The 23,605-nt window shown below is 34.8% G+C and overlaps 14 protein-coding genes across 14 annotated transcripts; 5 read left to right on the top strand and 9 right to left on the bottom strand.

Moving 5' to 3' along the window:
• Window positions 1-107: 107 nt before the first annotated feature.
• On the bottom strand, window positions 108-1,178 carry HYPBUDRAFT_102375 (uncharacterized protein; the record flags this gene model as incomplete). Its single annotated transcript, XM_020218195.1, has 1 exon — window positions 108-1,178. The coding sequence occupies one exon, from the start codon at window positions 1,176-1,178 to the stop codon at window positions 108-110; it is 1,071 nt and encodes a 356-aa protein (XP_020079539.1).
• Window positions 1,179-2,184: 1,006 nt separating this feature from the next.
• On the top strand, window positions 2,185-4,484 carry GFA1 (glutamine--fructose-6-phosphate transaminase (isomerizing)). Its single transcript, XM_020219209.1, has 2 exons — window positions 2,185-2,225; window positions 2,280-4,484. The coding sequence occupies exons 1-2, from the start codon at window positions 2,221-2,223 to the stop codon at window positions 4,381-4,383; spliced, it is 2,109 nt and encodes a 702-aa protein (XP_020079538.1). The 5' UTR covers window positions 2,185-2,220; the 3' UTR covers window positions 4,384-4,484.
• A 42-nt stretch (window positions 4,485-4,526) lies between these two features.
• HYPBUDRAFT_151781 (uncharacterized protein) lies at window positions 4,527-4,859 on the bottom strand. Its single transcript, XM_020220680.1, has 2 exons — window positions 4,718-4,859; window positions 4,527-4,664 (listed from the first exon to the last, which is right to left on the bottom strand). The coding sequence occupies exons 1-2, from the start codon at window positions 4,807-4,809 to the stop codon at window positions 4,535-4,537; spliced, it is 222 nt and encodes a 73-aa protein (XP_020079537.1). The 5' UTR covers window positions 4,810-4,859; the 3' UTR covers window positions 4,527-4,534.
• Window positions 4,860-5,994: 1,135 nt separating this feature from the next.
• On the top strand, window positions 5,995-7,572 carry HYPBUDRAFT_97324 (cyclin-dependent serine/threonine protein kinase; the record flags this gene model as incomplete). The annotated part of the gene is made up of 1 exon (XM_020223987.1): window positions 5,995-7,572. A coding segment is annotated over one exon (1,578 nt), but the record flags the coding sequence as incomplete, so codon positions are not given.
• Window positions 7,573-9,432: 1,860 nt separating this feature from the next.
• On the top strand, window positions 9,433-10,824 carry GPA2 (guanine nucleotide-binding protein subunit alpha; the record flags this gene model as incomplete). Its single annotated transcript, XM_020219994.1, has 1 exon — window positions 9,433-10,824. The coding sequence occupies one exon, from the start codon at window positions 9,433-9,435 to the stop codon at window positions 10,822-10,824; it is 1,392 nt and encodes a 463-aa protein (XP_020079535.1).
• An 854-nt stretch (window positions 10,825-11,678) lies between these two features.
• Window positions 11,679-14,408, bottom strand: HYPBUDRAFT_9720 (uncharacterized protein). The gene is made up of 3 exons (XM_020223986.1): window positions 14,229-14,408; window positions 13,872-13,916; window positions 11,679-13,815 (listed from the first exon to the last, which is right to left on the bottom strand). The coding sequence occupies exons 1-3, from the start codon at window positions 14,230-14,232 to the stop codon at window positions 11,801-11,803; spliced, it is 2,064 nt and encodes a 687-aa protein (XP_020079534.1). The 5' UTR covers window positions 14,233-14,408; the 3' UTR covers window positions 11,679-11,800.
• Window positions 14,225-14,670, top strand: HYPBUDRAFT_182336 (uncharacterized protein). Its single transcript, XM_020222901.1, has one exon. It carries the CDS (start codon window positions 14,361-14,363, stop codon window positions 14,595-14,597), a length of 237 nt encoding a protein of 78 aa, XP_020079533.1. The 5' UTR covers window positions 14,225-14,360; the 3' UTR covers window positions 14,598-14,670.
• Window positions 14,671-14,718: 48 nt separating this feature from the next.
• LAP41 (metalloaminopeptidase) lies at window positions 14,719-16,359 on the bottom strand. Its single transcript, XM_020220679.1, has one exon. The coding sequence runs from the start codon at window positions 16,305-16,307 to the stop codon at window positions 14,751-14,753; it is 1,557 nt and encodes a 518-aa protein (XP_020079532.1). The 5' UTR covers window positions 16,308-16,359; the 3' UTR covers window positions 14,719-14,750.
• A 269-nt stretch (window positions 16,360-16,628) lies between these two features.
• HYPBUDRAFT_101819 (deoxyhypusine synthase) lies at window positions 16,629-17,774 on the bottom strand (the record flags this gene model as incomplete). Its single annotated transcript, XM_020218150.1, has 1 exon — window positions 16,629-17,774. The coding sequence occupies one exon, from the start codon at window positions 17,772-17,774 to the stop codon at window positions 16,629-16,631; it is 1,146 nt and encodes a 381-aa protein (XP_020079531.1).
• A 374-nt stretch (window positions 17,775-18,148) lies between these two features.
• Window positions 18,149-18,574, bottom strand: HYPBUDRAFT_146800 (uncharacterized protein; the record flags this gene model as incomplete). The annotated part of the gene is made up of 1 exon (XM_020219993.1): window positions 18,149-18,574. One exon carries the CDS (start codon window positions 18,572-18,574, stop codon window positions 18,149-18,151), a length of 426 nt encoding a protein of 141 aa, XP_020079530.1.
• Window positions 18,575-18,745: 171 nt separating this feature from the next.
• Window positions 18,746-19,909, bottom strand: HYPBUDRAFT_146799 (uncharacterized protein; the record flags this gene model as incomplete). Its single annotated transcript, XM_020219992.1, has 1 exon — window positions 18,746-19,909. One exon carries the CDS (start codon window positions 19,907-19,909, stop codon window positions 18,746-18,748), a length of 1,164 nt encoding a protein of 387 aa, XP_020079529.1.
• Window positions 19,910-20,088: 179 nt separating this feature from the next.
• On the top strand, window positions 20,089-20,523 carry HYPBUDRAFT_155357 (U4/U6-U5 snRNP complex subunit; the record flags this gene model as incomplete). Its single annotated transcript, XM_020222109.1, has 1 exon — window positions 20,089-20,523. One exon carries the CDS (start codon window positions 20,089-20,091, stop codon window positions 20,521-20,523), a length of 435 nt encoding a protein of 144 aa, XP_020079528.1.
• Window positions 20,524-20,529: 6 nt separating this feature from the next.
• On the bottom strand, window positions 20,530-21,283 carry TFS1 (Tfs1p). The gene has a single exon (XM_020220678.1). It carries the CDS (start codon window positions 21,236-21,238, stop codon window positions 20,585-20,587), a length of 654 nt encoding a protein of 217 aa, XP_020079527.1. The 5' UTR covers window positions 21,239-21,283; the 3' UTR covers window positions 20,530-20,584.
• An 805-nt stretch (window positions 21,284-22,088) lies between these two features.
• HAP5 (Hap5p) lies at window positions 22,089-23,502 on the bottom strand. The gene has a single exon (XM_020220677.1). It carries the CDS (start codon window positions 23,263-23,265, stop codon window positions 22,243-22,245), a length of 1,023 nt encoding a protein of 340 aa, XP_020079526.1. The 5' UTR covers window positions 23,266-23,502; the 3' UTR covers window positions 22,089-22,242.
• Window positions 23,503-23,605: the final 103 nt, after the last annotated feature.

Below are 23,605 nucleotides of genomic sequence, written 5' to 3'. Positions count from 1 at the left end.
AGGCAAAGGGACTATTTGAAGGGAACGGTTTCAAGATCAAGTTGATTAAGGGCCTAAAGAGGAATTTCGCAGCATAAAAAGAGTATATATTCTATTTACAAAGAGGGTTAATTTTTTTCCTGGTCACTTTTATCAAAGTAACGTTCGTAGAAATGGAAAGTTTCAAATCCTACTTCCACCATGATTAGAACGATAATGATCCATTCTAGTCTAGTTGATTTTTTTTCATTCAAGACACTTAAAAGAGCTCTTTGTTCTTCAGTGGCGTAGTCTAATTTTCTATTTAAGATTTCGATTCTTGGTTTTATATCTAGATTTTTCAGAATTGACATATAAATTTTTTCTAAATTTGGTTCCGACCAATATAAATCCGGGGTTTCAATTAATTCATTGTATAGATTTAATTTACCTCTTAAAAGAAACAATCTACCGGTTAATTTTAAAATTTCTGATTCATTTGTTTTAATTTGTAAGCCATTTGATAAATCTTGAGAATTTTTTTTAGTTAACATTATATGTTTTTCTAAAGAATTTTCTAAAATAGATAATCTAGTACTCCTGGATAATCCAATGGAAAAAGCTGCTTTATCCAATAATTTTTCAATTTCGTTATTACCTTGAATGATCATTATTTCTCCTTGCATAAACGAGCCCTGGTTATTTGAATAATTTGATAAATCAATGAAATCCATTTCTTCGGATTCGGGAATATATTTTTCAACAATTGAGTCTTGTATTAAAGGAATATATTCATCGAAAATGACATCTTCATGAAACCCCCATCCAACAATGGTACCATTGGCTAGAATTAATAAATCTTTCTCTTGAAAATTCAATTGAATTACTTCATCTGGTACTAACGAACTATACGAAAGCTTAGAATTTTTCAATATTTCAATCAATTTATCAAAATCAATCGATTCTCCCACGGTGATTGACGTTATCGGTAGCAAATCCGATTCTTTAAAATCTGTTGATAACGATTTTATTGAAGAGTAATCTCCTCCATTATTTGGTATCGATCTTCTCAACGATTGAATCGAGTTTGTGGGTTTTTTCTTCTTTTTCACCTGTTTCTCCACTGCCCCTGCATACCATCTTACTGGAACCACTCTAGGCAAGCTACGAAGTACTGGATTGGGTTTGAAAGCTTTGATCAGCGGAGTCAATCTAAACATGTTTAGTGATTAAACCTAGTCTATTGGCTGCTGGTCTGATTTAAATGAGAATAAGGCCCTCCGTACCTCCCATTTTGAGAGAAAAAAAAAAAAAAAAAAAAAAAAAAACAATCGGTAAATGCACTCCCCCATCCATCAAACTTCTTCTACAGCTTCTTCTACAACCATTTACAACTACTCGTACAAGTATTCTGTACAACAGATTCTGTACAACCTCTGTGGTCTACTGGCTACGTCACAGATCCCCTTGACTACTCGTTGACGACCCAGATATAAATAGCGTACAAATGTACGGAGGTATATATAGAAACCGACATGACCAAGCCAACTGTTTATTTACTGGCTTAAATTAGAAAGCTAATTGAATCGCGAGTGAAGCTATGACCCTTATTTCATCGATCGTATTCTCATTAGGTGATATCCTAATGGTGCTGATTGATTGTATATTGCATATTGCATTGCATTGTATAACTACTTATTGTATATTGTATACTCTGTATTCTACATTGTATAGCAAAGAATATTGTAGAGGATAATGCCAGTGGGCTGGCCTGGTGTCGCTGGTGCTGATTATAAGGGTAATATCCTGATCTCGCGGGTGCGTGTCGTGTCCGCTTTGGACAGGGTTTTTGTGTTTATTTATTTACCTTTTCCGAAGTTTGCCAAATTAAACAGTTATTTGTTGATCTGGCACTCTAAATATACCTTTGAATCTAACAATACCCCGAATCCATAATTAAGCTATATAAACTGGATCTTGTCCCGGCCCATCGTTGATCAAGTTAATCAATAAGCTATAAGTTTTCTGGTTACAAAAGAAAGGGAGACAAAAAAAATCCCAATAAAAAAAAAAACAAAGAAAAGACAACGAAGCTCTTTTAGAAAAAAAGAAATAGAAAGAGAACACAACACCAAATTTGTTCCTTGCAGTGAAATTTATATATTAATAATAAATTCCTCCTTCAGTCAAAGAGATTATATAAATAAGAGAAGAAAAATCGCTTAGTTTTCTTACTTACATTTTTAAATTTAAACTCGAATCATGTGGTATGTATACAAATAGGCTTATTATGTATTATTATTATACTAACCGGTAATTAGTGGTATTTTTGGTTATGTTAACTTCTTGGTTGATAGAACAAGAGGAGAAATTGTTGATAATCTTATTGAAGGTTTACAAAGATTAGAATATAGAGGGTATGATTCAAGTGGTATTGCCATTGATGGAGACCAAAAGGGATCAAATATTATTGTTAAAACCCCTGGTAAAGTTCAAGTTTTAAAACAAAAAATCATCGATGATAAAATTGAGCGTTCCACCATTTTTGATAATCATGTTGGTATTGCTCATACCAGATGGGCTACTCACGGTCAACCAATGATTGAAAATTGTCATCCTCACAGATCTGATCCATCGGGTGAATTTATAGTTGTTCATAATGGTATTATTACTAATTATAGAGCTTTGAAAACTTTATTATTATCAAAAGGTTTTGAATTTGAATCAGAAACCGATACTGAATGTATTGCTAAATTATTCAAACACGTTTATGATACCAACTTAAAAGCTGGTATTTCTTTGGATCTTAATGAATTGACTAAACAAGTTTTATACGAATTAGAAGGTTCTTATGGTTTATTAGTTAAATCCGTTCATTATCCTGGTGAAGTCTGTGGTACCAGAAAAGGTTCTCCTCTTTTAGTTGGGGTTAAAACTGAAAAAAAATTAAAAGTTGATTTTGTTGATGTTGAATTTCCTGATCCAAAACAACAAGCTCAACAAGATGCTGCCATTAACCATGCTAAACACCATGGTTCTATTCCAGAAGGTTTATTACCTTTGGCTTCCAATGAATCTAATTTAAGAACTTCTCAATCAAGAGCCTTCTTGGCCGATGATGGGGTTCCAATGCCAGTAGAATTCTTTTTATCTTCGGATCCTGCTTCAGTTATTCAACACACTAAAAAAGTTTTATTTTTAGAAGATGATGATATTGCTCATATTTATGATGGTGAATTACATATTCATAGAGCTAAAAAATCTGCTGGTGAATCTACAACCAGACAAATTCAAACTTTAGAAATGGAATTAAATGAAATTATGAAAGGTCCTTATAATCATTTCATGCAAAAGGAAATTTTTGAACAACCAGATTCTACTTTTAATACTATGAGAGGTAGAATTGACTTTAATAATGATATTGTTACTTTAGGTGGATTAAAAGCTTGGTTACCAACTATTAGAAGATGTAGAAGAATCATTATGATTGCTTGTGGTACTTCCTATCACTCTTGTTTGGCAACAAGATCTATTTTTGAAGAATTAACCGAAATACCAGTTAGTGTTGAATTAGCTTCCGATTTCTTAGATCGTAAGTCTCCAGTCTTCAGAGATGATACTTGTGTCTTCGTTTCTCAATCCGGTGAAACCGCTGATTCCATTTTAGCTTTACAATACTGTTTAGATAGAGGTGCTTTAACTGTTGGTATTGTTAACTCGGTTGGTTCTTCAATGTCAAGACAAACTCATTGTGGGGTTCATATTAACGCTGGTCCAGAAATTGGGGTTGCTTCCACCAAAGCTTACACTTCACAATATATTGCATTAGTTATGTTTGCCCTTTCATTATCAAATGATTCAATTAGTAAGAAAAATCGTCATCATGAAATTATTCAAGGTTTACAAAAAATTCCTGATCAAATTAAAAAAGTTTTAAATTTGGAAAATCAAATTAAAGATTTATGTGATGCTACTCTTAATGATCAAAAATCTTTATTACTTTTAGGTAGGGGTTATCAACATGCAACTGCTTTAGAAGGTGCTCTTAAAATTAAAGAAATTAGTTATATGCATTCTGAAGGGGTTTTAGCTGGTGAATTAAAACATGGGGTTTTAGCCTTAGTCGATGATAAATTACCAATCATTGCTTTCGCCACTAGAGATTCTTTATTCCCTAAAGTTATGTCTGCAATTGAACAAGTTACCGCTAGAGATGGTAGACCAATCATTATTTGTAATGAAGGTGATAAAACTGTTTCTGATGGTAAAGCTTTTGCAACTTTGCAAGTTCCTTTAACCGTTGATTGTTTACAAGGTTTATTAAATGTTATTCCTTTACAATTAATGAGTTATTGGTTGGCTGTTAATAGAGGTATTGACGTTGATTTCCCTCGTAACTTGGCTAAATCCGTCACCGTCGAATAATTTTAATCTTCATTTCACCATATAGTCTTTTTTTTTTTTGTTTGTTCAGCCTCTTGTTTTTATTTATTGGTCTCTCTCTTCTTTATTCACTTCATTAATATAGGTTTCTTATAACTACAGCTGTAAATTAACTGAATCTCTTTTATTACAATTACTTACGTTTAAAATATTCACTACCGCCAAAATAAGCGGCACTATAATCAAAAATTGATTCTCCAATATCTAAATACTTGGTGGCATAATATTTGAAATCATCACTTTTAATACTATCAACATTAGGGCTACGTAATTGTTAGTAAAGGCAATATATATTAACAAATGCGTCAATACTTACGTTAATCCAGTGTTTCTTTTAACCCCAGCTAAAAAGGCTGACACTAATGCTAAATCGGCGGTTATATGGGCAATTCTACCAATCTTCCCCATTTCCAGTTAGTACGTGTTTCTGTATAAACATATATATCACATACCATGGCCATTCGTTTGTAAAGAAAGTAGTGGCGAAAGTCTTTTGTTTATCAGATCAAAATAATAGTCTTTTGATTTGAAATTAGTGATTTCCCGATTAAGCTCTGGTGTACGGGCCGCGCAGTTTTTGATTTCTTGATGTCGTGCGCACACCGCCAAAGTCCAGCAAAGGAAAAAGGAATAAAAAAGTTAGGAAAAACAGCTAAAACAAATACATAAAACAAATGGATAAAACAAATACATAAACTACGTTAATAGATATAAAGAGTATGGTCATACAGGGGACATCCTAAGGACTCAGAGTATCGGTAAGTGGTGAGTGGTGAGTGGCACCCCGGTCCCCGTCTAGTTAAGTGAATAATGACATCCCTATCCTAGCCGCCCGAGTGTATAAACGATATTGCTGTTCTTTTAATTCGAGTTTGGCTGTCCAAGATACCATTACAAAATGATTTTTTCTTCATCTGCTAATGGATTGTGTTATATATATGCTGGGTTCAACCAAGCTTTTCTCTAATCTTTCTTTTTTCTATATTTTTAGTTTTCAAGGTTAGTTCATTTGTTCAACTACAAATGTTCACGGATACCTTGAGTCTGTCTACTTCCTGTAATTATCAAAGAAAGATGTTCGCTATTTAGGTTATTTCTTGCTGTTTGCGTTTATTCATATCATTGAGTACTCCATTAACTACTTTAGCTAGTACTTACCTAGTATTACTATGAGTGACTCATTGATTAAACAGAACAAACTGCCGCTCCTTACGCTTTCAAGTCACTGATTGTCCTCCGTTTGCATAGTATAAGTGGTTAAGTATTGGAATATTTAGTATGAACCAGGAGGATACGTCCGGGTAACCTTTTTTTTTCCACTTTTGATGAACCAAACACCCTAATTCTTACTAGCGCACTGTTTTTTTATGTTTTTTTTTTCTCTCTACAGTCTTTTGACTGAGTTGAATACTAGAAGAGATTGGAAAGATCTATCTATATAGCGAGATTTCACGTCTTTGATAAGTTGTGTTAAGAGATACTAAGTCTTATCAATCAAATAAGAAACCAGATAAGTACAACCAAAGACTACGAAGAGCAAGACCATATAAAAGAAGATATCTAACCTAGAATTGTTTATCATATATAAGTGTCATGTCAGATAGATATAGACCTCCAACGGGGCCAAGGTCAACTAGAGGCGGGTATAAAAGGCCTCCTCCTGGTGCATCCAGTAGATATAATGAAAGGGATAACTATAGGCCCAAAATTCACGGACCAGCAGCTCAAGCAGGTCAACCACCACAAGTCGCCTCCAATGCTTCTCCATCTTCGGCGCCTTCCTCCAGTACAACAGAACGACCAAGACCAACTGGTCCTTCTTATAGACCAACTGGCCCCAGCGGTTCAGCTGCACCTGGTGGACCTAGCGGTGCCGGTGGTGTAAATGGTAAGAGAAATTTCCCATCGGGACCTGGAGGTTATAAACCAGATAAAAGAAGACAAACCACCCTGACATATAAACCAAAACCATTTTACAAATCCTCATATTCTAATGTTCCAAAAGGACCAGCTGGTCCAAAACCATTCAATGGAAGACCAATACCAAATAAAACACCAACTGGTCCAGGATTAAAACCAAGAATTAAACAACCATATGCGCCAATTAAGAAGTTACCTAAAAGTCAAGCATACTCAATACAAGTGTCTAAACCATATGAAATATACCAAAGAATTCAACAAGTTGGTGAAGGAACTTATGGTAAAGTTTATAAAGCCAAAAATAGTTTAACTAATCAATTTGTGGCATTGAAAAAATTAAGATTAGAAAGTGAAAGAGAGGGGTTCCCAATAACAGCAATGAGAGAAATTAAATTATTGCAATCATTTGATCATGAAAATATTGTTGGATTATTAGAAATGATGATTGAACATAATCAAATATATATGGTATTAGATTATTTGGATCATGATTTAACTGGATTATTAACTCATCCAGACTTGAAATTAGAAGAATGTCATCGTAAATACCTATTTAAACAACTAATGGAAGGCTTAAACTATTTACATAAAAAAAGAGTTATTCATCGAGATATAAAAGGATCAAATATTTTATTAGACAATAAAGGTACCGTTAAAATAGCTGATTTTGGTTTAGCTAGAACCATGAAATTATTAAACACTGGTGAAAGTCCTGATTATACAAATCGAGTTATAACTATATGGTATAGACCACCAGAATTATTATTAGGAGCCACTGATTACGGTAGAGAAGTTGATATTTGGGGGGTTGGGTGTTTATTAATTGAATTATATTCTAAAAATGCAACTTTCCAAGGAACTGAAGAACTCTCACAATTATTTAAAATATTTGATTTAATGGGGACCCCTACAATTGAAAGTTGGCCAAATATTGAAAATTTACCCTGGTTTGAAATGTTGAAACCAAAAGTTAATAAAATATCTAAATTTTCAAAAGAATATAAACCAATAATGTCTGAACAAAGTTTTGATTTGGCCGAAAAATTATTAACACTCAATCCGAAGAAAAGATTAACCGCCAGTGAGGCACTTAATCATGCATATTTCACTAAAGATCCCAAACCAGAACCTTTATATTTTTTGAAAGATGTTAAAGGTGAATGGCATGAGTTTGAAACTAAAAAGAGAAGAAGACAAGAACGTAAAAAATTACAAGATGCTCAAAAACAGGCTCAATTTCAAGAACGTCAATTAAAATCTCAAGATACAAATTCAACAACTGAATTATCTAAAATTCTGCCCAATTTACCACCAACCGGCCCAAAAGATAAATCAGCGGAACCAGATGAAGGGTCTCAAGCCCCAGAAACAGAAAACGAATCTAAATAGCTTATTCATAGAAGTTTTTTTTTATCTTTTTTCTTTGTAACATTTTCCACAAACATCTTTGCTTGCAAAATATTCATACGATATACAACTCACAACTCATCTCATAACTCATCTCATAACTCATCTCATAAATCACACATCAGATCATCACGTCCGCATGCTTTGGATTATTTTTTTCATTTTACCAGTGTACGGGATATACTCGATTGAAGATAATAAAGACATCAAGTACCTATTCACCAACGAGTATTTGAAAATATTCTCACAAAACTTCACCCATTGCATGTTTGAAATCGAAAAGACAAACTCCAGCTATCACACCTGTGAATCTTTCGACTACAATATCCCCAAGTGCCAATGCTCCTTCCTACAACAAGTTGATCTGGTTTGTGGAGAGTTGGGCAAAGAAGAACCTACTTACTGGTACTTGCAAAACGAACTTGACCACGCATGTGACTCCGTCACCAAAAGACAACTACACCACCCGGTTGCAATGACAGTCGACTGCAGTTCAATACAAGCTTTGAAAACTAACTCCTGGCCAACTACTCTTATCACTGCCCACTAACATTGTTCTCTCAGTATGCACTCACCTTCTCTGCAGATATTCATGCGTGTATACCTTCCCAAATACTTTCATAGAACTAGATCATAGTAAAATCATCATAATTTCATAATAATTTCACAGCTCGTAGTTTTTCATGGATTAATTTCGGCATTTCGGTTTTTTTTTTTTTTTTTTCCTGTCTTTTTTTTTTGCTCGTTTTAATTTTCCACTCACTTTTCCAAATGGATTATTTTAGCTGATAAAATTCCTACTTCTTTTCTACTAATCTTGCCTCTTAGTGTTCTTTAGTATACTGATTCTGTTCTCCAGAGTACTTTTGCCGCCGTCAGGTTGTCTCCACGCTATAGTTCTAGGTCAGCCAGATCCCAGTATTCCCGGTATCGCCTTGGATAGTCGTTTATTAAGTTGTCCCCAGTGATTAGTCGCCTACGTCAACGAAGTGAATTGTTTTTGTTTTCTTTCCATTCGTTTGTCAAAGTACTGGTTTTATCAAATAACTGAATCCATTCGGGACCCAGTTTCCTCTTTAATTAGCAGTTTTTCCATTGACTTTCGGTACATATCTTTATTTGATTGTGTTTCTTGAACGACTGGTTGTTTTTTTCTTTTAGACGGTCGTCAACACTTCTTCTGCTTACAGTTTTGTGTTTTGCGTTAGTCATTAAACCGTTATTTTAGTGTCTTGAGGTGGTTAATCAAGTCATTAACGTGTTCACGACTAGCTTTCCTGTTTGAAAAATAAAGATCACGTATTCTACGGAAGAAAGTTTTAAAACCAAAAATAAATTAAAACCAATAAAAAACAAAAAAAAAAAATAAGATCCAACCATTACAAACTTAAAATTAAAGTAAAGCCAAAACTACACCTACAGTTACGCTACCCTTTGTTTTGTTGTTGTTTCTTTGTTTACTTTAGTTAATAGTTCTTACTAATACCCTTTGTACCAGTTGGTTGTGCTATCCTGTCCTTCTTGCTTTTAGTTTTTGCTGAACAGGTTAATTTTTTTTCTGTTTCCTAACTTATCCAATTCATTTTCGGCTAGTCCGTGTTATAAATCTAGTATTTCCTCCTTTCTAAGTATTGGTTCATCACCCGTCCAACCTACCTTAATTTATTTATCCTGCTAGCATATCTCTTCACTTCATAATTCATAATGGGTATATGTGCATCTAAAAGTACTCCAGCAACTGAACCTGCTAACGGGAAAAGCAATACCCAAATTAAACGTCAAGACCAATCCCAAGCATTAGCATCGAAAAAAAATAACTCTCCTAATGACTCCCATCTATCTGCACAACAAAATAATAGCTCAACCGACTCTTCTAATAATGGAGAAAAAATTCCTGAAAAATCAACTGTTCAAACTCAAAATGAGAACCTGGCTGTTCAAAACTCAACTGTTGATGCAGCTGCTGCTTCTCAAACTGATAAAGAAGTTAAGGTTTTATTATTAGGTTCGGGTGAGAGTGGTAAGTCTACAATTGTTAAACAAATGAAGATTATTCATAAAAATGGTTTTTCAAAAGAAGAATTGTTTGAATACAAACCTTTTGTTTATAAAAATATCTTGGATTGTATAAGAAATGTTATAAATGCTATCATGGAATTAGAACCTGATTTAATTAAAAAACTGACTATAACTGATGCTGATGGTGAAGAAACTCCAACTAATGAAGTTAGTGATAAAATTGAAGATGCCGACGCCAGTAAATCTTCTGAAAGTGGAAGTCTACAAGAATATCAGGGTGAAAAATCTGGTCGTAAGCATATATTTGATTTAGCTACTTTTAATGAAATCTTGGATTATGAATTCTCGGTTAGTGATGAAGACGTTTTCGATCCTAAAATTGCAAATAAAATCAAAGACATATACAATACTTCTGAAGTTCAAACTTTTATCAAATTTCAACAAGGTAAGTTTTATTTAATCGATTCTACTCATTATTTCTTGAGTGATTTAGATAGAATTATCCAACCATCCTATATTCCATCTCAACAGGATATTTTAAGAACTCGTAAGAAGACTTCGGGTATCTATGACTTCAAATTTCAAATGAGTAGCGGTTTGAATATCCACATGTACGATGTCGGTGGTCAAAGATCAGAAAGAAAAAAATGGATTCATTGCTTTGATAACGTTACTTTAATTATCTTTTGTGTTGCCTTGTCCGAATATGATCAAGTCTTATTAGAAGAAAATAGTCAAAATCGATTAGAAGAATCTTTAACCTTATTTGATTCTGTTGTCAACTCAAGATGGTTTGCTAGAACTTCAATTGTTTTGTTCTTGAATAAGATTGATGTTTTCGCTGATAAATTACCTTATTCTCCTCTAGAAAATTTCTTCCCAGATTATAATGGTGGTGATAATATAAATAAAGCTGCAAAATATATTTTATGGAGATTCACTCAAGTTAATAGATCAGGCTTGAATATTTATCCTCATGTTACCCAAGCCACTGATACTTCTAACATTCAATTAGTTTTTGCCGCAGTCAAAGAAACCATCTTAGAAAATTCCTTGAGAGATAGTGGTCTTTTGTGATTTTGCTTTTCCTTCTTCAATTCATTCCCTTTCATTTTTCCAAAATTGTAAAATTATTTTTTATTTTTTTATCACCATTCCCTGGAATTGCCGTGAATTCCAGCATAACTTTAAACGATCATTCTCACAATTTAATGACAATCAGTTCTTGTTCTCTAATATCTTATTGAGGTCCGCTCTTATGCTTTTGAATGATATTTAAATGCTCACGTCATTCTATTTTGGAGTGGAGAGCAAATCAAATGAAGTTTCAGTAATCTGAATTCTTCAATATCATCCGAGGGCTTATGAGCTTTTAATGACTAAATTCAATTGTTCTATAACATTCTGAAAAAAAAAACTTCAAAAATCTTTAATAATATACGACTAATTTACTAAAAAAATTGTAAAACCTAATGCATTTTATTAAATCAGAATAAATCAAAATTCACCTTGTGTGAGAGTCAGATGAAAGAGAAGCATCTCCATATATTACAAAGCTTGCGAATAAAAATTGAAACTTTGAGTCAAGGATGGAAGATTGTAGAAACAAATCAAACTATGTATATGAAAAACTTAAATTAAAGACTATCAAGCTGTAACAATTCTTAAAGTGGTCTTGAATCAAGTACATAAGTAAAAATGAAGAGCAAATTATAACAAGTAAAAGTAGAAAATAAGCACACAATTAAAAAAAAGTAAATTTATAGATAAAAAAAAACAAAACGAGCCATTTGAACTAGACCAATGTAAATGTCATATAGTTATAAATGACTAAATTAATATTAAGAACTTCATTAGAGCCAAAGCAAACTGTAAAAGTCAAACTAAAGGATACACGAGAAGTTCATTGCAAACAAATTTAAGTTCATTGCAAACAAATGGTAAAACAAAAAATGAAAGGAAAAAAAAAGAATACTGAAAAGACATGTCTTTTCAAAAACAAACCAAAAAAATATATGTTGAATAAGGATAAAACAAGAAGTAAAATTTTAAATTAGTACAATTCTTCAGCTGGCTTGTTACTAACATATGGATGCTTGAAATTTGAGCTATCACGGTGAGCGCCCCTGCCTGTATTATAACCATTTCCTCTATGGTAAGCTCTACCTCTAAATCCACCACGACCTCTACCTCTACCACGAGATGTACCCCTAATACTTTCATCACGAAGCGCTAATGCTCTTACATTTTCAATAACTTCATTTTCTTCTCCAAATGAACTAGATTTGTGATGATTATGATTATTGTGGCCATTTGCATGGTCATTATTAGCATTGAAACGTTTTCTTGGTGAACTACTTGGTGAATTAGCTCTGCCAAAGGTCTCCTGTAGTGACTGTGGAGGTGATAAAGGAGGTACACTATTGTCTTGGTCTGATGATGCACTATTCTTCCGAGATGAATTATTGGCATAGTGGCCTTGGTGGAACTGGCGTCTTCCAGGGCCGTGGTTCCTATTATTTTGATAATTATTGCGGTTATTACGGGGAGCTTGATTATTGGACTTAAGGCTAGCTTTTTTGGTCATTTCATCAAAATGTTGTTTGAAATTTGGACGATCACCAGAGGCAAATTGTGATTTATTAGGTTCAGATATAGTAGATCTTGACGGATGAGCTAATAAATCAATACGGGGTTTACCTTGAGTGGATTTATTCTGAGTTCCATCATTTGAACCGTTGGGACTGAGAGATATATTTGATTCTGGTGATTCATTAGCAGATGCATTATTTTCCAAAGCGTTATTTTTTGAAAATGATTCGTTGATTTGTTTTAGTTTATTTTCAATCTCTAACTCTTTTGCCTTCTGCGATTCTTCGTCGATTAATACAGGTGGTTGAGTATTTGGTGGTGGAGTACTCGTAGTACTAGCCGTGGGAGTTGCTTCAGTTTGATTACTGGCCATCGGGCTAAGGTTTAACTGAGTTTTTTTCTTCAAAATAACTGGCTTAATGGCTGTAGGCTTAGGTGATTGTTTTGCAGGAGTGCTTCTTCTTCCACTAACAGGGGACTTATCACCTTGAGCACTTAAAATATCAGCAAGACTCATATTATGAGGTTTGTGAATATCTTGAGAAGCTGTAGGGGGCGACGCTGAATCAATAGTTGACGAGCTTGAAGCTGGTTCTGGTTTAGTTGCTGGAGTTATAGAAGGTCTTTTCAAAATTGTGATTGAAGATCTTCTTGATTTTGTTTGTGATGATCTTCTAGAATTAGCTTGGGATTCCGAATCTTCTGAGCCTATAGTTCTAAAAGTAGTATGGTTAATTGCTATGATTTTATCATCAAGCTCTTTTTCTTTTGAAACTATATCAACGGGTCTTGCTGATCCAAAAGGATTTGATTTTGGTTTATGTGTTTGAGAATTATTCATTACTGGAGAGTTGCGAAGATTATCATGATTTGATCTGTTGAGAGGGATATTGTTTCGTTGAGGACTGAATTGCTTACCAATTTCATTCGGTTCAGGTAATGGCATACCAGCCAAGCCTCGTCTTTGGTGACCATGTTCTTGATTTTTCCCAGCAATAAAATTTTCTATAATTTCTTGTATTTCAACTTCGTGTTCTTGATTGAAAGAGATACAGTGTTGAAAATCGTTGAAATCTGCTGGTTCAACTATGACTCTTCTATTACCTTTGTAAAATAGGTCCAACCACTTCAATGCTTTTGAATAATCCTCATAAGTTGTTAATTCGACGAATGCAACTTTCTTAATTACGTGAGATTCTAAAATGTTAGAAATTGGATCAACCACAATCTTGCACTTGACATAAGGAGTGTATCTACTTTTGAATAAATCATCCACGAAACGTTCGTCACATGTTACAGGCAAGTTCAATAATTTAAGTATATAAGGAGGACCATTATCACCAGACTGAGCACCATGACCGTGGAAACCACCTGAATTGTTGAATCCACCATCAGAAGAATATGGTCTATTCTTCTCAATGGGTACTGAAATCGATGCCAAGTCAATGTCATCGTCTGCCCATGAACCACCAAATGCTAAATGATATTTTTGTTAGTATTTGTTCTGTCAATATAAAATCTAGAATACATACATTCATCGGAGAAAAACTCCTGTAAGGACATTTTCTTTGGGGGAGCTAGAGGGTATTAACGTTAGTAACTCAAGATTAAATTTACATCTCCAATCAATTGGCATTAGTAATATTCGATTTATTTTGAATCAAAGTTATTTGTTGATCTTGTCATTCTCACATCTATAATGATCCAGTGTTTTTCTCAAGTCATTAACAAAAAGAATCACGCTGGGGCCCTAATAAGCCTTGGCCAATGCAATTCATTGGGGAATTGGAATCCTCGTCGACTCAACCTTAGTATATCCTGCCCAACAGCTAAACCTGCAGCAGTCTATATTATTAGCCGAATCAAGTTCTAAATCAAGCAATACATACCCATTTTCAACCAACTTCTAGACAATAATGTGCTTCAGTAAAGTAATTCTAGGCTATGCGTGCACGATTAACACAGCAGGAAGATCAATTGCAACAGACTTGTAGTAGAATGAGGAGTCTTTCTTGTCAATTATGATGAGGATTGAAGGTTTTCACGTAATTTTTTGTTTTTTTTTTTTTTTTTTTTTGTTGTTTTTTCTGTGTTTTTCTTTTACTATGCTCGTTCTCTTGACTGTTTTCTCCTTCACAGTCGATGGATTTGACTTCAATGATGTTCGAAGATCCAGATATGAGATACCAGAGACAGCCTTTTTATACCAACGGCCAGCACTGGGGGGTTTTAAGCCACTTCCAGTGTTGTTATGGTGAAAAAGCAGAGGATGTCTAATAATAAAATGGTCGTGTATATCGCCATCTTATTGAGTTGCAAAAAGGATCTTCTACAATTACTTCTGATATCGAACATTTTAAGTATAAAAACTATAACTTTTGAGAGCTGGAAAGCGTTTTTGAAGATGGGAGTTACAAGTCTTGGTAAGTGTCGTAAGTCTTTCTCCAGTTTTTGAAGAAACCAGAGAAAAACTTAATCCCATTACCGATATCTTTAGAGCCAACGGTAGCTCTAATTGAATGCATTGACAATTGAGGAATACCCAAATCAATTGTACGGGCACCAGTTTGCAAGGAGATCAAAGGACCAATACTACCCCCGCTTCGGGAGTCGTTTCTGATGTGGAAGTATTGAAGTTGGTCATCATTTAAGCGAGCCAATTCTTCTAATAAGGAGGTACCTAAAGAATCAGTAGCGAAATGACCATTGGTATCGAAAGCAATGGTGACACCTTTATTAGGAACTGGTTTATGATTTTCCAAGTAGTAGCCAGTGAAGTTTGGATTAACCAAATGATTTACATCCGCAGATAAAATGATCGTATTGGCATATGCAATAGCTAAAGCATCACTTACATCGGAAAGATTTGGATTATAGTAATCGGAAGAAACAACTCTGGAAACTGTAGATTCAAATAATTGACCTCTAATACCAGTTCTTGAGCCCGAGCCAATTTCTTCGTGATCGAATAAACCAACGATAGAAAAATTATCATCCGGAAGGAGATTTTTCTTGTCGGCTTCAAGTAATGAATAGATGGCAGCAAAAGAACATACACGATCATCAATTCTTGGAGCAAAAATGAACTCATTATCCAATCCACCCAAAGCTCCCTTTTGAACGTCAAATAATTGTAAATCCCATTGTAAGATATCTTCAATTGGAGTATTGGATATTTTAGAAATGTATCTCAATAACTTGATTGGATGTTTACCATATAACGGTGCCTTTTTCTCTTGTTCAGTGGCGGGGGCATCTGGTTCGCTTGAGAACCCAATAACTGGTACGGCTTGGGTTTCCTTATTGAAAGGACCAACTGCGGGAGCTCCGAAATGTGGAGCCAACGTTGGAATATGGGCAATTGGATGAGGAGAGCTATCCACCAATGTACTGGTGACTTTATTGTCCTTTTTCACAATAAGACGACCACCAATACCCAAGTCACGATCCCACCAAACATCAGATAATGTCCCGGCGTATGGGGCTACTCCTAGCAAGTCATAACCATCAACCTTATTCTTAATAGAACTTGGTTTTAAGGCCACAGTTAAAGAATCAATATGAGACCCAATGACACCAAGACCTTTGGAAGGTTTCCAATTTTTCCCAATGGTGAAAGCAATAAGAGAGGACCCATTTCTGCTAGTGAAGTATTTTCCTGGTTTGACATCGGTCCAGGAATCTTTTTCTGAAAGGTATTCAAACCCCTGAGCCTTTAACTTATCACTGAAGTATTTAACAACATGATAGATGGTTGGGTTCTTGTATGTAAATTCAATATACTCGTCGGCATACTTAGCAAAGAACGAGTCGTCAAAAACTTCAGCATTTGGAGTGGCATTCAAGGTTGGAGATTCGGGGTTAGACTCAGCAACTGCATTGGAAGCCATACTTTCCTTGACGAGTTTGGCAAAGTCAATGTTTTGGAAGGCACGTTGCAAAGCTTCAATTGAAGGATCTTGGGACATTTGAAAATAATTATTGATAAAGAAGAACCTGGTAGAACTTAAAGAAAAAGACAATTTCCACCTTTATACTATTTGATAACCAATTGGCTTTATCAGTGCGTATCAATGTGTGGCACCAAACAAAAATCTCAAAGCGTGCAAAAACTCCCCCAAACGAGACTCCACTGGAAGCCAGCCACCATTGAGTTACAACGAACTGATGGTGGAGCCAATAATATGAGGATATACGGTAGTTGTATTGATTATATAGCGGATGATATACAATGAACGATTGGATATAAAAGGTTTATATATTTACAACAATATTAGAAAAGTCTATAATTAGTTTGGTCTTTGGGCTGCAAAAGTAGCAGCCACTATTAATGGGAAAACTACACTAACGTCAGCATAGACCTTAACTTGTTTGGCGTCACTTTTGATCTTCCCCCAACTTACGGCTTCATCGGGTCTAGCACCTGCGTCTGAACCGTCGAATTCTTGACCGGTATTAATGTAAACTGCGTAATCAGCACCATTTCTCATTAAACAAGCATTACAAATGTGATGTTTGATTAAACCACCACCCAAGATGATCATACCAGCACGGGTTGCTTCCATTGACATGGAATTGATTTTTCTGATATCGGAAACAATATCTAATCTAAATCTTTGTGGAGAAGCTTTAAAAGTGTGAAAGAATAACATATCACCAATTGAACCATCAGTTAAAGCAGGACAAAAGATTGGAATGTTGTTTTTATGAGCCCAGTATAAAACAGAAGACTCATCGTTAATTTCTTTACCTAAACGATCAATTAATCTAGAAGGAGTCCAAATAGCATCAGAATCGGCATTTAAACCTTCGGAGCCTAATTTCTTCATGCTTTCTTCTTGTTCTTCTAAAACCTTATCTAAAACTGGTACAATCCATTCTTCAAATTTACAATAGTTATCATTTGGCACTAATAAATTACCAATTCTATTCATACCTTTATCTCTTAATCCTTTACCGGGTAAAGCAAAATCACCCATGTAAGTTGGAGCTAAACATTTGATTAAATCTTCTTCGATCCCACCGGCACTGGCAACAATCCCACTGACCAATTTATGTTGAACTAAATATCTTAAAGTATCTCTTAATCCGCTACTTATTAAATTTGAAGTATAACCTAAAAAGATCGTGGTTTTTTGGTATCCTTGATCATCAAATTCACCTGTTCTTTCATGCTCTGGCAATTCGTCAATATGTTTACCTCTCCATTCTCTCATTTTGTTGATGATATCACAAGCTGAAGCCACAGAAGAAGCTTGGAACCCCATGGTTCTCATTGAATCAATTAGATCAACTGCTTTCATATTATAAGCGGAATCTTTTGAATAGTCGATCCCCAGAACTTCTACGAAATTATCTGGAACCGGTTCGGACTTGACTAATACTGCTTCGGAAGCAAGGTTGGGAAGCTTCCCTTGTTGGTTTTCACTTGACATGGTTGGTGATTGAAAACTAGTAGATTGGTTTTTTTTTCACTGATAAATTTTCAGTTTCCGATGCTTTCAAATTTTCCGCATCATCAGATTTAAATCATCAGATAAATTATAAGTACATTTACATCTATATATCTGGAATTTAGTCAAGTCAATGAAATTGTCATTTATTTAAACTAACCGTAAATGAAGAATGAAAATAATAATATAAAAGGAGAATATGAGAACATGAACAAATGAAAGAAAGGAGCAATCTGACGATCTAGGGATCTTATTTATGCTTGAATATATGATATAATAAATAAACTGATAGAATCAACTGATATTTAAAGTGATAACACCAGAATCAATCAGAATTAATAAATAATTTTAAATGATTAAACTTCAACACGTTCTTTAACTTCAGGTTGCCATGCTTGATGTTTTGGTTTGGCAGTGTTGTAAGGAACATAAGCACCTCTAGTGGCAGTTAAGTTTTCTTTATGTTTGAGTAATGGGTAAGCTCTGGTAGCAATTTGGTCACCTTGTAACTTGTTTGGTGGAGTATTAGTACCATAACCTAACCAATAATGCCAACCTGGTTCAACCCTGGAAATATCAACACCCCAGTCGGCATATTCAACCCATCTGGTTCTTAAATGAATTTCTTCTGGTACATCCGTTTCGTAATACTTGTTACCCCAATCATCTTGGCCCACTAACCAACCTCTTTTGGTATCGTTATGGGTTTGGATTTGCCATGCGGCTCTCTTCAACCCTGAAGAGTAGATGTTCTTGATAGTACGGATAAGCGAAGTAGACATCGTTGGTTCTATCTATTACTATAACCTAATTGTATATAATTCAATTTTTTCTTTAGTTTTTTCGGTCTGTTACTAACAGAAAACGAGCTTTGTTGATTGGTTCTGAGTGGGTTTGAGGATGTGCACGTGACGTTTGGTGCACGGGTGTGTGGGTATGAAGTGGTTTTGCAACTACGGGCTCTCTTTGAATATGTTATAACTCTCCAAGGTGCTATTGGCGACAAGAACAGCCAGGTGCAATATCTTGTGGAGGTAGCTTGGTATGGTGTCCCTGACTAGGTCTAGTAATTCCACAAAGCAAGTAGGATCTTGTTGGATGGGTTGAGTGGTCCAAAAAATTAAGACTGAATATTCGCTGTTGCAGTTCTTGAAGGTTACTCCTAGAATGGGGACTGTGCTAGTTAGTACGCTTCTTTGCGAAGATGGGTGTTTTTCATACGTACTCTGGATGTTGCTGGGCAGGTACAAGATGTCTCCCAAGACCATTTTCAATGATTCACTCACGAAGTCCGAGGCTAGTACGCTAGGTACTTTAAATTCAATTCTAGTCCCGTGCTTCAACTTGGTCGATTTCCTTCTGGGCATTATCCCCAAGCGAAAGAAATGGACCTTATTATATGTTGTTTGGTTGGCTTTGAAAAATCGGAAAGTGTCTTCCAAGTCGTAATTAGTTTCCACCATTTGGAATATTCTGAGATCTCTTTTAGCGTTGAGGTTCTCAACCCACAATACCCATTTGAAGTAGAAATTATAAGTTATTTCTCGTTCTCTGAAGGTCCTCAAGCTTACCTTGAATGCCATTCGCTGGGAATCTTCGAAAAAGGCTAGTCTACTACTGGGTATTCCCAGGAATTCCTCGTTCTTGTTCGGGGTCTCGCTTGCACTTGTTTCTGAGTTGCTGGTCTCGCTGATCTGGGGTTTTTCGATTCGAGGAGCTTCACTTGCTGGTTGCTCTTCGTTTTTACTTAATCCAAGATAATAGGACATGTTGTCTCGTATTTTCAATCCGGTTATCGATTTTCTGGACTCGATGTTGGTAAGCTCTTTGAGTGGACAAGCAACGGGCTTGCTTTCTGCCTTTGCATCTGTCTCTGCTGTGTCTATCTCTGCTGTGTCTATCTCTGCTGTGTCTATCTCTGCTGTGTCTGGCTGTCTCAGAAAGAATCGAGATAGCCTACTGGACTTTCTTTTAAGTCCTGGCTGAGCTTTTTCATTTTCCTTATCAGCCTTTTTAGTCTCCCTCACATCTAACATTTCTCTCAAATCATTCCTTTCTGCTATTTCACACTTATCATTCACTTCCACCACATCAGCCACTTCTGTTATTTTACTCATATCATCCACTGCTGCTCTCTATCATTCACTCCAGAGAAGTATTTGTCATTGGATGTAATTTGTGGATGCAAATTTAAAGGCCGCTAAACATTGCGCACAAAAAACGATTGAAAAATTTCCAATAATTCCATCACCAAGTTTCGAATAATCAATACTTTTTCATCAATCCATCGGCAGCAATGAGTTCCATATTCCTTACCCATCTCCATACCGGATGGCATGTTGACCAGGCAATACTTTCCGAAGATGAACGACTTGTAGTTATACGGTTTGGACGTGACTATGAGAAGAATTGTATGATAATGGATGAATTTCTTTATGGGATAGCAGAAAAAGTTCGAAACTTTGCTGCAATTTATCTTTGTGATATTGATGAAGTTCCTGACTTTAATCAAATGTATGAGTTATATGATCCATGTACGGTTATGTTTTTCTATAGAAATAAACACATGATGTGTGATTTTGGAACTGGGAATAATAATAAATTAAATTTTTTAGTTGGTGAAAAACAAGAGTTAATTGATATTATTGAAACTATTTATAGAGGAGCAAGAAAGGGTAAAGGGTTGGTGGTTAGTCCTAAAGAGTATAGTAATAGTATAAAGCGAAGTTAATGTATGGCATTATGATATAAAGTATAAAACAGTTTATATATATATATATATATATATAGAATCAATCTTGATCGTCATTTTGGGCATAAAAGAAATTGATTCCTAATAATTGCAGTTTACCACCATGTTTTTTGATCCAATCTTTCACACCGCTACTTGGAATACCAGTACCCCAGTTAGGTCTGTCAGGAGGAGCAGGTAACAGATAAACTTTTGGATCTTGTTTATAGAGTAAGAAAACATAACGGTGTTTACCAGTTTTTGGAGGTGGTGCAGGACCAACGTAAGATAAAATTTCTTTACCTTTAGTATAGTCTAATATCGTACTTAAGGAATCTTCTTTACCTTCGGCATTTGAAGAAGCAGATTCGGAATTTTCATTCAATGGTAAATCAGTAACAATCCAATGAGCATATTCTGACCATTTATGATCTTTATTTGATGGAGCATCCGGATCGGTTAAAACTAAAGTGAATCGATCGTCCTTTGATATTTCCAATTCTTTTTCCAGACCAGGAGAATTAAGAGTGAATTGAATTGTTGGTTTATGCTGAGTATTTTCAACTTTCAATGTATTCCCCAAGGCAACTTGATCATTTTCATTATATTCAATGGTAAGCAATCCTTGAGTATCAAATTTATCAACCACGTCAGGAATAATTTTATGTTTATTATAAGATTCGTCAAGAGATTGAGAAATAGTAAGTAAATTCATCTTAGATTGTAAATTAATTGAATTGAAACTCTTCAATGCACAAGTAGATCTTAAATTACTCTTTATAAATGATAATTGATTATTAGAATGTTTAATTGAATTGGCAATTGAATTTCTAAAAATATTAAACATTCTCTAAAAAGAACCTAATGGTACTTATATATTTAAACAATTGGCCAATGAGGGGATTATCTCAATTTTTGTAGGAACGTTTGTGAAATTAATACCTTTTTTTACAATAAGGATTGCAGCAATTTTGTAACGTGATATTTGAAGCAACAGTTATATCCTCCAATCTGTTTAATTGGTTACCAAATACCTTTTCAATGCTAACACTCAAACCAGACTCAATTGGCTAATGAGACCTTCTTGATCAATTCTAAAGTATCTATCCAACGGTAGATGGTAGTTTCTATGATATCAAAAGAAAAGTAAAGTAGTTAGAAATTGTCATCTTACAATAGGAGCAATGATTTTATTACTCCTTTCTCAGTTTTTTTTTTTTTCCGTTTTTTTTTTTCACTTTTTTTTTATTGTAGTGGAATACTTAGTAATAACCCGAAATGGCCCGAACTACTAAACTCCATGGTATAGTGATTTTATAGATAATTCTGCTACAGTAAAGAAAGAAACCGAGGAAAGTCAATTAGCAGTCGTGAAAAAATAGAGAAAATAACTATATAAACAAAATAGTAGATAAGAAATAGAAACTGTATAATAAGTAAGAAGTAGAAATTGTACAACAAGTAAATAGAAACTAACAATTAAAAAATAGAAGCTAGGAAAGTAAATGGCAACAAGTTAAAAATACAAATTGTAGTCCCATCATAGAGAGTAAAGCAAACAAATAAAAGATTTAAAATATTACAAAGAAGAAAGATATCAAAAGGAAGTCTAAAAGGAATTAAATTTGAATTTGGGTTTTAATAGATGGAAACGTTTAGGAATTGAACATATCTATCAATGTCTCGTGCAAGACAAACTATAAACAAGATTGTATAATTTCAAAATCCATTTTCATAAACCGGGTTAAAGTTTTGGAAATTGTTGTATTCACCAGGTTCGCCTGGCTGGCTTGTAGATTGTTCTTGAGGAGCCTGTTGAGGTTGTTGATGATTTGAAGCAGGTTGTGGAGCAATTTTTTCCGATTGTTGATCTTGTCGTTGGTAAATTTGTTCTTGTTGTTGCTCTTGTTGTTCATCTTGTTGTTGTTCTTGAAGTAATCTTTGGGTAGATATTGGTTGTTGTTGTTGAGTTGAAACTAATGGTGCTTGGCTTGGTGGTTGTGGTTGTGTAGGAGATGATTGACCTTGTTGTTGTGAGCTGAGTTGAGGTGGATTCGGGGACGCCTGGATTTGTTGAGCTTGTTCTTGATCTGGTACTTGACCTCCAAAATTAGTCTCCTGTTGATATTGATCTTGATACTGAGGGTTTGAACGAGGAGTGCTAAACCCGTTTGATCTGGAAGTAGTTGGCTTTTTAGGTTTTTCTTCTTCTCTAGGTACAACATCAATTAAAAAATCAAACATATCACTTTTCGTTAAAGCATTTGCAATATCTGATTTTTGTAATGTTCTTCTTTTATTTTCTTCTGCATGAATCCATGCTCTCATAGTTAGTTCAGTTATGAAAACATCACATCCTTTAGCAAATAAAATCGGTGCTTCAGCACTAATCATCCTTACGTCTTCATCAGTCTTCATAACCTTCTTGATTCTTGCCAATGGTAATTGGTGATTCTTAAAATCGTGATCGTCATGTTCAATAGAGTTGATGGTCTCTTGCCAGTATTGCATCATTATATCTCGATTTCTCCCGGTTAACCCTTGTCCAACATTATTAAATGCACCACCTGGTTGTTGTTGTTGTTGAGCTGCTGCCGCCTCTGCTGCCGCCTGTGCTGCTAATAGCTCCTCTTCGTCAACTATAGGTGGAGCAGACGGTTGTGGAATCTCATCTTGTTGTTGGGCCTGTAACTGGGCTAGTTCCTCATCTTCGAGGTAGTTATTTTCATTATATCTCTCCATCTTTATTTAAATAATGGGGTTTTGATATTCGATCACTATCAATGTTCACTTACTAGCGTCAATTTTGATTCCTAGTACTCTGTCTGGTCAAACAACTCGAGTTACGTACTTTTCAATTTGATTTCTAAATGCAAATCTTTTCAATCAGGAAAACCTTAGTACTTCACGTTCTTCTTTTCAAAACTTGGCTGAGCTCTAGTACTACGAGAATAACCTCTTTTCCTGAATAACCTGGATATCGAAACTGTTAGTCCTATACTTGCTAATCCACTAAACGGTATATTTACTTCCGTGGTTTTTACTTTTAGTCTTTTTTTTTGGTTCGTTTGGTTCTTTTCTT

Source organism: Hyphopichia burtonii, assembly GCF_001661395.1.
Source record: "Hyphopichia burtonii NRRL Y-1933 unplaced genomic scaffold HYPBUscaffold_1, whole genome shotgun sequence".
In the NCBI taxonomy this organism is placed as follows: Eukaryota; Fungi; Ascomycota; class Pichiomycetes; order Serinales; family Debaryomycetaceae; genus Hyphopichia; species Hyphopichia burtonii.
This window is presented reverse-complemented; position numbering and strand designations above follow the sequence as displayed.